At 36.9% G+C, this 15,982-nt stretch overlaps 1 protein-coding gene across 1 annotated transcript; it reads left to right on the forward strand.

Annotated features, from left to right (window-relative positions):
- Positions 1 to 2,644: 2,644 nt before the first annotated feature.
- Positions 2,645 to 14,846, forward strand: LOC122666570. Its single transcript, XM_043862618.1, has 9 exons — positions 2,645 to 2,732; positions 2,904 to 3,141; positions 3,289 to 3,446; positions 3,547 to 3,692; positions 9,967 to 10,059; positions 10,154 to 10,315; positions 11,205 to 11,302; positions 12,415 to 12,515; positions 14,441 to 14,846. The coding sequence occupies exons 1-9, from the start codon at positions 2,645 to 2,647 to the stop codon at positions 14,755 to 14,757; spliced, it is 1,401 nt and encodes a 466-aa protein (XP_043718553.1). The 3' UTR covers positions 14,758 to 14,846.
- The last annotated feature ends 1,136 nt before the right edge of the window (positions 14,847 to 15,982 follow it).

The following is a 15,982-nucleotide window of genomic DNA, read 5'->3' on the forward strand; positions in this document are numbered from 1 at the left end:
TTACTTTAAAAAAAAAATCTAATATTCAAGTTTAAAAAATGGTATCTCCACAATATGTAGATTTAATATATCTTATATTTTTTTTTCTTTGTAGCGACATAACTTATATTTATTTGAAAGGAAAAAGAACTCCGCCCGAGGGTGTGGTTTACACTAGCATCCCATTAGTCTTATCTCTCTCCTCCTCATATGAAAAGACATCTTTGCCACCTTGTTTTGAGGATGAGAGATATAGACACATAGAAATGCTGGTATAGACTACACAGTCGGATAGAAAACTACTTACCTTATTTGAAATGTATTTTATTTCTCTCACGTGGGAAAAATATATAAGTTATGTACAAGGTAATCACATGCATTGGTGGAATATGATGTAACAAGAGAAGAGTGGGGATAGGGGAAAAAGAATGTTCAACTCTATATGATATACCATTCAATTTTTTTTTATGACAATTATAAATCTTGAATTTGACTAGTCCTCTAATGCTATAGTGACCTAACGTATTTTAAAACGTCAATGTTTTCAATTCACTGTCACTCAAAATTTTAATCACAATGAAGTCTAATATTGAAACTTGAGAGACTATTGTAATCAAGATGTATTGGGCTATTGGTTGAGTAGAAAAGAAAGTAACAAAAAAGTGAGAGGCAAAATTATGGTCGTACGTACCACATTTTTTTTTTTATAGGTAAGGGGGGATGTAGGATGTGAATCAAGAGACTTGAACTCAAGACCTCCTGGTACGTACCACATTTAATTAGGTGGCGTCTAAAGTTTTTTTTATTTTTATTTTTTATGAAAAACACGCAAAATATATTAAACATTAGAGTAATAGACATTGTTGTTACATATATTGACCATATTTAGCCAGATTAACAGCAAGTTGTATACAAAAAGTATTCTTATAAGTGAAGAATATATTAGATGCGTTATCAGAGATATATATAAGGTATTTTATCGGTTTCTAGGGCCAAGGATGTTTGGTTGGAGATGGAAGAACATCGGTGATGTGTTGGTTTGAGCACCACACTTCTTTAATCTGCAACCCCATTTATTGAGAAGTAGGCCCTGACTTCCCCAACTACAAGTATAGTTTTTTTTTATTTTTTATTTTATGAAACCTACAAGCTTAGTTAAAAGTGCATACAGTTGTTTGAATCTATCTAATTGAAATGTCTTATGGTAAAAAATAGAAGAAGATTGTATTGTGTCCCAACCCTCCCCCCCCCCCCCCCCCCACCAAAAAAAAGAAGTGATAATTATGCGTCATGCAAGGTCATGGTGTGGTGATGCAAGACTTTGGTGTGTATGATGTTTCTTTTTGGGTTGGACTAGACTTGTAGATGGTTTTCCTTCGGCCAAAGTGTGTTCACAGTTGGGGGTTTTCAAAAAAATTACCAACTTACACTATCTGTCTGATGTTGAATGTGGCTCTTCCAATGTCAAATAAACGTTGTCTGACACTTCTCTGGTGTTGATGATCATTCGTTGCATGCTGTCCATAATGCTATTGGCACTAGTAACAACTAGTTTTCTATGTCTTCTTTTCTTAGAGACACGTCTTTTGGGTTCCTTTGGATATGTGTTTCCATTGGGCATCTTTTCTCGGTTTGCAAATTAAATGGCCTCAATTTATTTTTGGTGTGTATGAAGTTTCTTCCATTCTTTTTGAAAATGAAGGATAGTTCTATGATGGGGCCAACACTGCCAATTAAGACACACCTTTCCAAACAAATCGATAAAAAGAACAAGAGAATCTCTAGTTCTGTCCTATTGTTTACTGTCTTGAGAGATCACTTTGTTCCATTTATTTTGGTTGATTAAGCAAACCTAAGTGTGTCTCAACGTGGCCAATTCCAGGTAAATGCAACAACTACTGGAAAGCCTAAGGGGTTATTTCATTTTAGAGGTTGATTCGCTAGAACCCGTATTACACTATAGAGACAATTACGATCTTAAGGAGAGTGACCGGTGACATGACTCTGTCCCATCAAGTGTTTATGATCTTATTCGTATACAAACATCTCCTACTGTATATGGTGACTTCTTTTAATGGTTAAGCAGATAAGTTCTAGGGTAAATTACACATCACCCCTGATTTTCAAATGAAACTCAGATCACCCCCTAGTTTTTGAAAAAACTCAAATCACCCCTTGAATTAGACCCCAATATGACAAATTAGTCCCTATTGGTTAGTTTTATGCTATTAAGTGATGATGTCAGTCAGTTAAATAAATTTAAATTCATAAACTACCTTTGACCAATGTTTATTTTAGTACAACGGTAAAATAATCCTTTTACACAAATAACTAACAGCAGACTAACACTGTTACTGTAGAGAAGATGATTTAAGTTTTTTTTTAAAACCAGGAGGTGATCTGAGTTTCGTTTGAAAACCAGGAAATGGTGTGTAATTTACCCTAAGTTTTATATTAAGGTTCTCTCTCACACTGTATAGTTGATTAATACAAGATAACACGTGGCATTTATAATTGCATGTGACAAAATCTACCTTGTCACCCGTCCTCCTTCCTTCCAAAGGAAGCTTTGAAATTTGAAAAGTTTCCTTTGTCTACTTTTTAAGTACCAAGTACGAAGCTACTGCAAGAAGCCACCTTCTTTGGAGTGGAGCGCGAGAGCGATATGGCCCCTTCGACGTCCCTGCTTCTGTTTGCTCTCTCGCTATCTTTGGTTATCTTCCATTCTTCCTGTGAAAAGACGAGTTACAAAGGTATTCACTTTCTCAATATAACTACATCATAAGATCGACATTGCAGTTAATGCAAGTTAATGGAATCTAACGGTGAAATGAAATAAGAAAAAAAGGGTTTCTCTGGCTTTAGTTGAACGTCTTAATATTGTCCAGAAGCTCATTCATCTTACCTTTTTTTTTGCATCATAGAGATTCACCTAAGGGATCATTCATCGTTACCTTTCTTGCATCGCCTCACACCGTCTCCTCTTGATGGATATTCATCTATTCGTGGGGTGAAACATATGGTCTCATGTGACCGTTTAAGAGTTGCTAGTCTTTCAAGATGGAAAATCAGGAGTTATGCCAATTCATGTCGGGTTAATTTGACTCCTTCAGTGGTGATCCCTGAAAAGCTGTATAGCAAAATAGAGGTTTGTTTCCACCGGTAAGTGTAATGTCCTAACTTTTTTTTTTAAACCCTTTTTCATGCTTCTTTTGCAATATCTACAAACCAAATCAATATGGGAATTTGCTAATGTTGAAGTTTATTGTAGCTGTAAAGAATCATTCCTCATTCTAAAAGTGTATGTAGGAATTCTTCTCTTGGATTATGCCAATGTGTGACGGATGAATGGAAATCCATCCACAAGGGGTTGTGGAGTGCTTCCATGTCACCATATGAGGATAGATATATTGATGTAAAGTTTAATAGTGAAGTTACAGGTTCCATTACAGTTTCTATTGAAGAAGGTTAGTTCCTATTCACAGGATTTGCTCATGGTTTTCTTTTCTTTTTCCACTTATATTAACTTGTCTCAACAGATTATGTAAGTATTAACTATTTGTGCAGAGTTCCATCAATGGCGTCTTATTTTTCTTGTTTTCGGGTTTATCTTACTGCTATTGGCACCGGTAGTCAGTAATTGGGTGCCGTTCTATTATAGCAGCTCAATGGCAGTTGGAGTCTTCCTTATTATTTTGAGCCTTCTGTTTCAGGTAAATGGTACTCTTTGTTAGCTCTATTACTGCATAGTACCTCCATGCGCCCCCCTCCCACCCCCCCCCCAAAAAAAAAAAGAAAAAAAAAGAAAAGAAAAGAAAAGAAAAAAGAAAACCCCACAAAGCAGTTCAAAGGTTTAGTTTGGATCTTGAGAATCCAATACACTGGCACTTGGTCCAGTTTTATGTTGAATCAGGTGAACATGATTTGCATCATGGAAATTACATGCATATATATCTCTCACAATCATACTGAAACCTCCACCTGAATGTGGATTTCTTCTTATTTTGAAATGTTGGGATTATACCTATCGCATTTGGAATTGAAAGGCTGTTTTGGCAACTTCAGACAAAACAAGTTTCTTATTTTCTTGGTCAAGAAACCGCTATATTTGATTGATTCTTGCTTAAAGGATGAAAATGGTCGTCATTTTTGAAAAAAAGAAATATTGGATTTGTAGTCTACCATAATGGAGCAGAAAAAGAGCCGAGTCAAGAAACAAGAGCTTGAAATTTTTTTACTATTGATTACGGAATAAGAGAAACAGAAATGCTGGCATATGGGCCGGACTTCCATCTGAGGTTAATCCTAACTTAATTTATTAAGCAGTTCTCAACAAAGTCACTTGTGTTTGAAACTTTGGATTCTCAAGATCAGGGTTTAGCTTGGATTCTCAAGATCCAGGCTTAGCTTCAATTCTTTTACTTGTTTTTTTGGCAACCTCGTATTTATTCGATATAGTACTTTAAACATTGTTATAGAATCAGTTAATCATCTTACTTTGCTGTCTTACTTAAAGTAGTTGACAGTTTATTTGTTAGACGAGTCAGTTTTCACTAAGTTATAACCAGAAAGTATTTCTAGAGCTGTGTTTATTTTCAAGTTTCCAGTTGTGTTTTTCATGGATTATTTGGCAGCTTTATGGTCCGTATAATGCCTGCCTGGTAAAAAAAGTGGTCATATTTTAATATATGAATACAGGGTAAAAAAATTGGTCATATTTTTAATACCTATGGAGTATGAGTCAATTAGAAATTAATTAACGATTTATCTAATAGTAGTTGTTATAGGGATCTTGTGGGACCTATTTCTTATCTGTTAGAGTTTTGTCTTGAGTAGGTCCTATAGATTTAGTTTCTGTTTTAGGGTAGTAGTTTAGAAAAATAAGAGTCCATAGTAGTTTATAAGTTTATTTATTTTAGGAAACTAGATATTAGGAGTATTGTATTTTTTATTATTTTTTGGATCTTTAAATACATGTAATACCCACTCCCTTATGTATGGAATAAAATACAAAATTTGGATGAGGCTTCCTCTCTCTCAAGGTTTAAAGTATCGCTATCGGGTATTGTATCGGAAAGGTGATTGTAAGAGACATATCGTATCGTATCGGAGAGACACAAGATACCCGAAAGATACAAATGGAAACGTTTAGGATACATGCAAATACAGTTTTGAAGCATAAAATACTATATAAATAAGAAATGTGTATACTGTATCATGTACAAAGAAGAGAACAAAGTACGACGAGACAAGGGTATTCAATTGATTATGTATAAAGGATGAAGTTTCTTGTACTAATAAAAAAAAATGTCATTTTCAGTTTAGGAAATATTTAGGGTTTAGACACAGCTCATTGCAAAAGAAGCCTAGTTTGATGCAATCATTGAGGTTGTTTTTCACTAACCTAGTGATCCAAAGATGTGCTAAGGGAAGCGAAGGGTGATCGTCAGGCCTCTAGGGAGACTTGGTAGTGGAACGATGAGGTCCAAGCAGCCATTAAGACCAACAAAGATTGATTTAAGACATGGCAAAGGACTAAAGATACAGAGGATAAAAAGAGATATATTGATGCCAGAAGTGAAGCTAGGAAGATTGTGGCATTGGCTAGGTCGAGGAAATAAGGGGATCTTTAGACCAACTTAAATATTAAAGAAGGGGAAAAAGCTATTTCTAAGATAGCTAGGACGAGAGAAAGGAAGAGTAGAGGTTTTGACCAGGTGAGATGCATCAAGTGTGCTGAAGGAAGAGTGTTGGTGAGGGATGAGGACATTGTGAAGAGATGGGATGAGTATATTTGTGACCTACTAAATGGAGGTGGGTCGAGTAGAAATGACCCGGATGAGTACTTTTTTCAGCAAGACACCACATGTCATAGATATATAAGGAAGATTAATGTGGCAGAAGTTAAAGAAGCCTTAAGAAAGATGAAAGCAGGTAAGACTCTAGGCCCAAATGAGATTCCAATTGAAGTGTGGAAATCCCTTGGAGGTTGTGGGGTTTATTGGTTAACCAATCTGTTTAACAGGAGTACAAGGAAGATGCCAGATGAATGGAGGAGAAGCATTTAGTCCCAATCTACAAAAATAAAGGTGATATCCAGAGATGCAACAACTGTAGAAGCATAAAGCTTATGAGTCACACTATGAACTTTGGGAGAACGTTATTGAAGCCTGTTTGAGAAGAGAGACTCATATCTCGGTGAACCAATTTGGCTTTATGGCTGGTAGATCCACGACGGAAGCTATCTACTTATTGAGGAGGGCCATGGAAAGATATAGAGATAGCAAAGAGGATCTCCATATGGTCTTTATTGACCTAGAAAAAGCTTATGACCGAGTCCCCTAGAGATTTAATCCGATAAGTTCTAGTGAGGGAGAGGAGTTCCGAGTAAATACGTGGATGTAATTAAATATATGTATGAGGGCGTGGTGACTAGTGTGAGATCTATGGCAGGTCAGGGAAAGGAATTCCCAATTATGATTGGGCTACACCAGGGATCAGCCTTAAGCCCTTACCTATTTACGCTTATTATGGATGATCTAATCAAGAACATCCAAGATGAGGTCCCGTGTTGTATGCTCTTCGCTGATGATATCGCTTTGGTGGATGAGACAAGAGAAGGGATTAACTCTAAGTTAGAGCTTTGGAGGTTAACCTTGGAAACGAGAGGCTTTAAGATTAGTAGAACGAAGACGGAGTATTTGATGTGTAACTTTAGTCACATTATGAGGGATATTGATATGGTGCGAATTGAGGAAAGAGAGATACTGCAAAGTGACCATTTTAGATATTTGGGGTCAATCATAAGTAAAGAAGTTGACCTAGAGGATGATGTTTCTATGTCATCTAAGTTTGATTTAAAATAAATTTTTTTTTTACAACATGAAACAGGAATCACTTTAAATTAATATGATGAATCAAATTATTAGCTTCTAATTCCCAAAGTTAATGAATGAATTAAAGTGATAGTTGGAAAACCAAGTTTTGACCTGGGCGAGTTACCCAAGTTAAGTAAAAAAAATCATGAAACCTTGTCAGGAGTCGTGAAGAATTGCCCAGGTTTAAGAAATGACCAGACCAAGTCCAAGTTAGTCTGAGATTTTGTTGACTTGGTGTTTTTGCCCGAGTCATGTGAAACTCGCTGACTTTGTTTTTTCCCCCCCTCAAATTGGGCCATATACTATTCATAGACCATAAGTTTGGTCTACAACTAAACAAAACCCTAGAATTTTTGTTTGTTGTCTTCAATGTTAGCCCATTTTTTTCTTCTCACCTATGAAGCAACCATAGCCTCAGTCCCTCCTCACTCGAAGAAGGAATATATAATGAGGAAAAGAAAAAATATGACTCGCCCTGACCAGGTTTGACTCGGCCGACTCACCAGGTTTCGAAAAGGGTGAGTTGAGTAAAAACACCTGGTTTTCCAATTATTTATGGAACAACAAATGAGTCATAATCTAAAATATAATACAAGATAAATAAGCTGAGTGATGAAATAATTAACCAAAATGAAGTAAGAAACTAAAACCCAGAATAAAAATAGAAACACTTATAATATGTCAAAACTGGGATTTGTGAAGTGTTGTACACAAACAAAAAGTACATAGTTAATCTAATGTTATAGTGCTATCACTTGTCAGAGTACTGAATTAATTTGAGGAAGTACAAAATGGGATTTGAGAAATTAGTACATCATATAAGTTATATTTAAGCCTTATTAAATCAGTGTACACAATATTCTTACCATAAATCTATACTATATTATCCAAGGGTATAAATGTATTCATAAAATAATATAATTGTATTATAAAATAGTACATGGCATATTAAATGGTTTTTGGACTTAGGAGTTGAGGATGGAGTGGAGGTGTTATGGCATGGATGACATTGGGGGCGGGATCATGAGTCCCAAATCCATTTTTCCAATGCATTTAATATATATCTAAAATTTCAAGGGGGGGGGGGGGAATTGCCCCCTTGCTCCCCCCCTCCACCCAATTGGATCAGCCCATGCATGTAAACCTGCTGAAAGCAGCCCTTAATGTAAACAATATTGCCTCTCTTTGAGCCTGCTAGAAAGGCTGATGCCAAGTGGCAACTCATTCAATCAGTTCCTTCAAGCCTCATGTTTCTTACTTCCTAATATCAATTATTCTAAACCTTTAAAAGATCATATGCACTCTAGGTTTACTTAACCAATTTTCAAAACCATGATCTTCTTAATCTGAAACATGAATTAGAAAATTTAAGCCCATTCTCCATTACCAATTTTGGTATTTAAACTATGATCCTTGATGAGTTTTCAGGGCATTTCTTATGTGTGCCAAGTTGCATTTAACAGACATTTCCTTGTAGGTTTCTCATTCACCCCCATCCCGTAGGAAACTGCATTGCATCAATTTCCTCAAAGGTGTCTCCCAGGAAGTGCTAGTTGCACTGTGAAAGTCATTTGTAACAAACCATATCCTCTATTGAAATGATTGTGTCCTGCCTTTTGGGAGGACTACAGGTGATTGATGTTCTCTACCTTTACAACTGTTAGGTTGTGGAAGGATTATAGGTGTTAGGTGTTTGATTTACTCTATGCCAACAACTAATATCCCCTCTCCTCGGGATATTACTTTCTTCGTAAATATAGACCCTGTTTCTCTTTAGTATGAAGACCTAATGTGGAGGCGAAAAGCCGTAGACTAATCTTAAGCAAGATGACCAACAGACTAATGAATGAAAAGGCTGATGATCTAGTGTTACCAACGTTTTTTCAATTTCCAAGAAGCACTTCTAGTTCCCTGAGAGAGAAAAGTTACCATTGATACTGCTGAGCCTTATTCTTCAATCGGGCACCAGAAAGAAAATTAATAAGACAAATAAAAGAGAAAAGTGGAGTAGGATTTTATTGAATTTTCTTTGTTTCCTCTAAATTTATGAAGAGGACCAAATCAATTAATTAGTGTCCATCTTCTGAGCTTAAATGCAAAAGTCAAATAAGGGCTATATTCTTTGTGTTCATACCATTAATCAAATGTTAAGATTCCTTTGTTGTTGTGGTCTAATCTTGCTGTAACTGTATTTGTATTTTATCTAAAAAATTTAATCCTGTGTTCTGCACTGGTGAACTATTCTTTATGATTTATATGACAGAGAATGGGTGAGACCAGTTTGAAATGTTTTCCAAAGTAGCAAAATTGTCAATAAAACAATGAGAATCCCTTGCAAAACTAATCTGGAGAGATCTCCAATAAGATGTTGATTACTTGGGTAGGGATGTGGATATTAATAATAGATGGGATGGATTGTCTTCAGGTATGGTTTGGAGGAAAGGGCAAGATTTGCTCTATTTTAAACATTCTTGGACAGAAAAATCATTATTTTGTTAGTGAGATGTTATTGCATCTCTAACTAGTGAAATATGATTAGGTGTATTTGCTCAATTCAGTGCATATGTGAACTGGTATGAACACTGCAGTGAAACTGTTAAAGCGTAAAGCCTGAGGTCTCATGTTTGAGTTTCCTGGGGGTGTATCCTGGTGGTGTTAGATGCAGTTATATTATGTGCAGTTTGTCCCATCGCTGGTTTGCCTCCTCACTTTGGGGAATTCAGACCCTTCAGAGAGTCCTCGAGAGGACCAATCAGGGAAGAAAATGAAGGAGAATCAAATATGTTTTGGCATTTTTTTTGTCCATTGCAATGTTGTGGTTCTCTGATACATTTGTTTCCTCCGGCCATACTTTTCTCTTAATTACATTTCATCTGATGTAATTGATACCATCTTATTAGGCATTGCCTTCACATTGTTTGTTAGGGCATGAAGTTATTACCGACCAGCAGGGAAAATGTCTTCTGCATTGCTATATATGGATCAGTGTTAAGATTTCTTAATTACTTGATAGTGTTATAGCCCTTGCTTAATATCTCATCGGGTCGGGTGTCATGCATAATTTACAGCTTTATGACCTTGCACTCCACTGATGTTGTCAGAATGTCAGCTCAATCTTGGATCTTTGCTTGTGCAGTACTTCTCAATGCTGGTCAATTCCATTCTCGTGAGTTTTGGGCTTAGTGAAGATATGCATAATCCTGTAAGTCCTTTGTCCACCATCGCTGAACAACCTCTCGTTCTTTTGTTGATTTAAGCTTGCTAATTACTTCATCACTTTTTCATCTTGATGACAGGTTGCTATAGTGGTATTGGTAGCAAATGTCTTTGCAGGAGCAGCATTAGGTTATGGGATTGTGCAGAAATTTGTAATTTCAGAAGATGGAACGGTTGATGTTGGTGTAGCTGAATTTGTGAAGTGGGCAATGCGTGTTATGGCAATGATATTTATTTTAATGGTAGAGTATCTCTTTTAAATTCATGCTGATTGAGAGTGATTATACATATTGAAAAATTTTAAAGGTTATACCATTGCATTGAATGTGTAAGAGATAGAGAAAATTGTGTATTGCAATTAAAAAAAAGGAATATGTTTTTCTTTTCTTTTTCGAGGGTACTAAGGAATTTGTGGAATTAAATTGTTTAGATTGGGAAACATTTACTGCATGGATGTGTGGTGGTCTGGTATGAGACCCCGAAGTCCATTATTCTATTGTTGTACTTGTATTGATTGCTCGGAAATCTCATCAACTTTCATCCTTCCATTGGTCTTTTGAGTGCACAGGTCCAACAATATGACAGGTTGACAAACCCATCGACCCCCCCCCCCCTGGAAGTGTTCAATCAGAGCCCATCCCATTTACTTAACCAAAACAACTTGGTTGGATAAGCTTAGTTTGTGTTAGGCTCACAGTAATTTTTGAAAGTCTAAAAAGTGATGAAAATCTGCTAATAATAAAACATTGGATCTACAAATAAGCATTTCCTGAAGACCCCTCACCAACATCTAGCAACCAAATTGTTGGTGTTTGTTATGGACGTGTTTATAATATGATGTATATTGTTGGGCTTGGTTTTGGTACCTGACCATGTTTTGAGGCCTTCCAGTGCAAGCCCAAGCCCAACCTGAGGTTGTAATGCCTATATAGCCCCAATTAAAACTACAAATTAGTTGGAAAGGTAAAACATGTTGAATGATAGGTTGGTTGGTTGGCTGCTGTACTTGTCTTTGTCCCTAAGAGTTGCTAATGTAGAAAGGAGGTTTCTTTTATTGACATACATGGTTGTCATATTGCTGCAAAGAAAATTTTGGTGATTTGAAGATTCTGATCTTGTCTTCTTTATCAGAGCACATTTGATACATTTTTAGCTATGGTTTCATTGGCTTCTTCTTGGGCTATCTGCCTTCTTATATCTTCTTTGAAGTGGCGAGGTTCAACATCGACGTAAGTTCATTACGACCGACATTTCTATTGTCAGCTTTCCTTTTCCTTCAACCAAGTTATGCTGAATATTCGTACATAATCTATGTAACCCACTTGCTGCTTATCAGGTCCATTGCTCTTAATCAGTACACCTAGGATGCAACTTGTGTGGGCTGGGCCAGGGCTGGGTTTTTGAAAACCCAACCAGCTTGAGATCTCTTATGCCCAGCCCAAGCCTGGCCCGGCCTGAGTGAGCTAAACATGTAATATATTCATTAAAGTGCTTTAAAAGGCAGGATTAACCTTAGCCTTGGGATATTAGTCTACAGAGCTAACCATCATAGCATAGGAATACCTCGTATAGATGCATAATATTACACACACAAACACACACACACACACACATGAATACCATAAAAGTGCATGTAAATCAGACTCAGGCCAGGCTGGGATGAGCCCAGTGCCTCGACCCTAACCCAGCCTGGCCTGATCTCAGGGTGGGGGAGATCAACCCTAGGCAGTCCCATGGGCTGAAAATCCCAGCCCAAGCCTGGAAAAAGTTGGGCGGGCTTGGGTTTTTTGGGCTCAGGTTGCACCCCTGAGCACACCTAAGGGATGTTCACCAATCCAATCTATCTATATGATCTTCCCAGATTGTCAAAATTTTGGAGAATACATCAGAGAAGCTTTACAATGATTGGTTCAATTTCCCATTAATGATGGATATATTTTTTTTTGGGGGGTGGGGGTGGGGTTAAAAAGGTTAAAGAAGTAAAAGACACTTTATTGAAGAAGAATATAAAAAGTAGAAGTAGAGCCCTCTAAGAGGAAAGCAAGATTCAAGAGCTAACCAGTTCTATAGATATACAAAACTCAAAACCTGACTCAGTCACAGATCACAAGGGGCTGCGGTCCCATTAATGGTGGAATTTCTCTAGGTGAGATTATATGAAGCAGTATAATGTAGCCTCCTGTATGTCACTTGCCATGATGTAATTAAACAATCTTGTGCAGGTGACCAACAAATAGGTACCTTTGTTCTTCTCATTTACCTCACTGCCTTCCAAGTTTTATAATTTTCTCAATAACAGATTGTAGTATTATTTCTCTAAACACACACCTCTAAGTCACAGTCGTGCTGAACTTTTTAGTAGGTCTGCTAAGATGGCCTCTCAAAGAGCATCACAGAATAGCCTGAGGAGATCATTTGCTTTGTTTGACTGTCCCACTAAAGGTAAACTTTTCTAATTCCTGTAAATGTGGTTCTATCTCTTTTAATTTTATTCATTTTCCAACATATACGTTTTGGCGCTTACATAAGGCTTTAAGGTGGACTTAGGATGAGCATCAATATATTGATTGGACAATCAGAAAATCATTTTTAAGAGGATTGTCATGGATAGTTCAAGGGGGTAAAAGGATATGTGTAGACCCCTTTAATGGATACGTGAGCACCAATTAAATACATAATGAGCACTTATGTTGAAGTAATAAATATACAAAACTGCTTGAGAAACATTTCTTGAGAACAACATGTAAGTCATAAAAGTGTTGGGTAGCTGGCATGTGATTACCCAGGAGTTCTGAAAAGCTGGCTGCAGAGTCTGGAAAACACAGATTGCTTGAAAATGTCTTTAAATCACCTGAAACCATGACACCGCAAATCTGAAGCTTAAAACATGAAACCTGAACCCATCGGTTTGAAACTTGAAACCATCAAATTTTAAACTGTAAACCAGTCTGTGAGATCTGAAGCCTAAAACCATCCAAGCCCTTGAAATCTGTAACTCAATACCCATGAAATCAAAAAATGCAAGGGAAAAGCAATGCTGTGGACAAAGGAGGGAAACCAAAATGAACATTTAGAGTGAGTGGCGTCATCTCATAATTTATAGGGATTTTCTTATTGACAACCCTCAAGGTGTCAGATAATTTGTAACCTTACTTTTTTGCCCTTTCGGTATTACATGCAATTTTTTTTTTATAATGAGGGTACTGTTATTTCATTTGCATACTCGAAAATGTGCATGACAATGACACCTTTTGATAATAACATAACGATGTCTCTTCCAAATTATTTTAGAGACCCTTTTACACCCGTATCTTAAAAACCTTTTGAGAATAGGACAAGGGACGATTAAAAGGTGTCAATAAATACACCTATAGAGGTGTCATTCAGAAACTCCCTAATTTAAAGGTACCAACTGAAGTAGTACTTCTTGATACCACTTTATAGTTTAGGAACTCCGTTAAAATGTTTTTTTATGGGCTGAATGTCAACTACCTACTAAGAAAGAGGGATGTGGGCCTAGCGGAATGGATGTGGAGTGCAATTATGGCAACCAGTTTTTTGCCACATGGCGTGCCAACTGGGCAAATCGAATTGTTGAATGGAAGAGGACAGCTTGTTTTGGTAAAATGTAATGCAATTGTATTGCCTACATTGAATTGCACACTTTCACCCGTATTTTTGAAGGTCTAGAATTATTCAAATTTGTGCCTTTTCTACTACTTTTTGTGCTCTTTGAAGCTTTTAGCTTGTGGAAGAGTCGGATTGGGCTCTAACTTGGCACATAGTCATGGAGGAGGATGGGCAGATAATGCTGCCGGTACTGCACTGATATGCAGTCCTGGGAGGGCTGCATCCACTCAACCTTTTCTTGGTTTTACTTTTAACCGATCAGTTTTTTATCAAACTGGTATAACAGATCACATGGTTTTTAAGTATAGCTTTACTTGTTAGGGTTAAATTGATTGTACAAAAACATGGAGGTTTCCAGTTGGATGCCACTGAAAATGGAGTCTCATGATTGTTTTACATTAGAAAACTCAATTTCCTATTTCTCTACGGGCCTTGGTATTCCAACAGGATAACACTGTTTGTGGACAATCAGTCTAAGATAAGCCCTATGAGATGTTTTCCAACTTCACCTTTGTGATCCTATTAACACTAATCAATCAGTGTCTTGTATGGTAAGCATTCAGCTTCATAGTTATACATGTATCTGGAACTAGTATCACTCTGTCGGTCCATCCCACTTGGCATCCCCAAAGAATCTATTCTTAGTACCTTTTATTTTTAATCTATGTTGTCTTTGCTCCTGCAGTGAGGATTTTTATCCTTCTGGTTCTTTTCTTGGTGGCCTTTTTCGGTTGCAGGTTTGGTTATATCACCCTCTGTTAAGGAACCATCATGCCAGCAGGAACAGGACTACTATTCAACCTTCCACAAGGTGCCAACTCGTAAGTGGTTCTCAAAAAATGAGTATGAGGATTTTACAAGTGAATCTACTAGGGATGCCATTGCAGAGTTGGCATCCTCACATGACTTCACTAATTGGATCATTGAAAATGCTAGCCGAATACAACTCCTTCCAGATGACAACTCAGATGACAGCATGGAGAGTGGGTCGGGGTCTTCGGAAGAGACTGTTGCAGAGGGTGGTGGTGGGCTTAACCTTTTCAAGTGGTACTAACCTGAGGATAACTATGTTGTTGGCATCAGTCGGTCGGCTGCCTTTTCATATTTTACACAGAATCAGGGACAACCAATGCTATGGGGTGACATAACTATTTTCTGTTTACGAATCAATTAATAGGCTTGTAATCACTGCTAACCTTTGATAATCTTTTTGTAGCAGTAGGGGGAGGGGGTTAGAATACTTGACCTTTTCATTTTCTTAGCAGAGAGATAATTTGTCATGCACTAGCAGCAGTTACCAACCGGCAATTTTGTAAAGGAAGAGGTCAATAGTGTAACATGAAAAATGTATCTTGCTATATAATTTTGTAAAGAAAGAGGTCAATAGTGTAACATGAAAAATGTATCTTGCTATATTGCATTGTGGACTAGATGGGGCTTACTAATATAAATGTATAAATGTATTCATCCTTTATTGGACCATCTCTAAGTCATGTTTGCAGTTATTAAAGACTAGTTACTGTTGGGGGTACAATGTCTTGTATTCCGTCGCTTGCATAAGTGGGCTGATTCTAAAGGGCCATTAAGAGGCCAACGTCCTAGATGACATTGATGGATCAGTATTCTGCCTTACTTGTGAACAACGACACGACTATAGAAGATTCAAAGAAAGACGATTTTGACACCGTTTATTGTGATTAGGTTCAAATCTAGCTATCGAACTTAATCTTGCATTTGTTTATTAGAGATAAAAATGTGATGGTGAAGGAGAAGAATCGGAGCGGAGATAACAAAGAAACTCCATAAGAAAAGACGAGGGAACGATGTGGAAACAGGAGTTTGGATGTAATAGGAGCCAACAATGGCCATTTCAATAGTCAAGAGAGCAGAGTCGATGGAAGTTGGATTGCAAGAATTAGATTGATACGGATTTGTCCAAATCGAATCGCTCGATTTACCCATTGTAAACAATTTATTTTGTCACCTAGAGGCATGTATAATGATGATGAATGAATATTTTAGGATGATGTGCGAGGCTTAATTAATAGCTTTGGAAGTCTTGTTTAATCCTTAATTGATTGTATTTGGCTTGAGTTTAATTTATATGGTTCGAGTTTAAATTTATTCAATTTAATTCGATTTAATTAACGATTTTATGTCTAAAATCACAATTAAATTGAACCGAATCAAATAAATTTTTTTCCCCCAAAATCAAATCAACTCGATTATAAAAAGACCAGTTTCGATTCATTCTAAATTTATACCTCTACCAATAACGT

This window comes from Telopea speciosissima, chromosome 1, assembly GCF_018873765.1.
Source record: "Telopea speciosissima isolate NSW1024214 ecotype Mountain lineage chromosome 1, Tspe_v1, whole genome shotgun sequence".
Classification (NCBI taxonomy): Eukaryota; Viridiplantae; Streptophyta; class Magnoliopsida; order Proteales; family Proteaceae; genus Telopea; species Telopea speciosissima.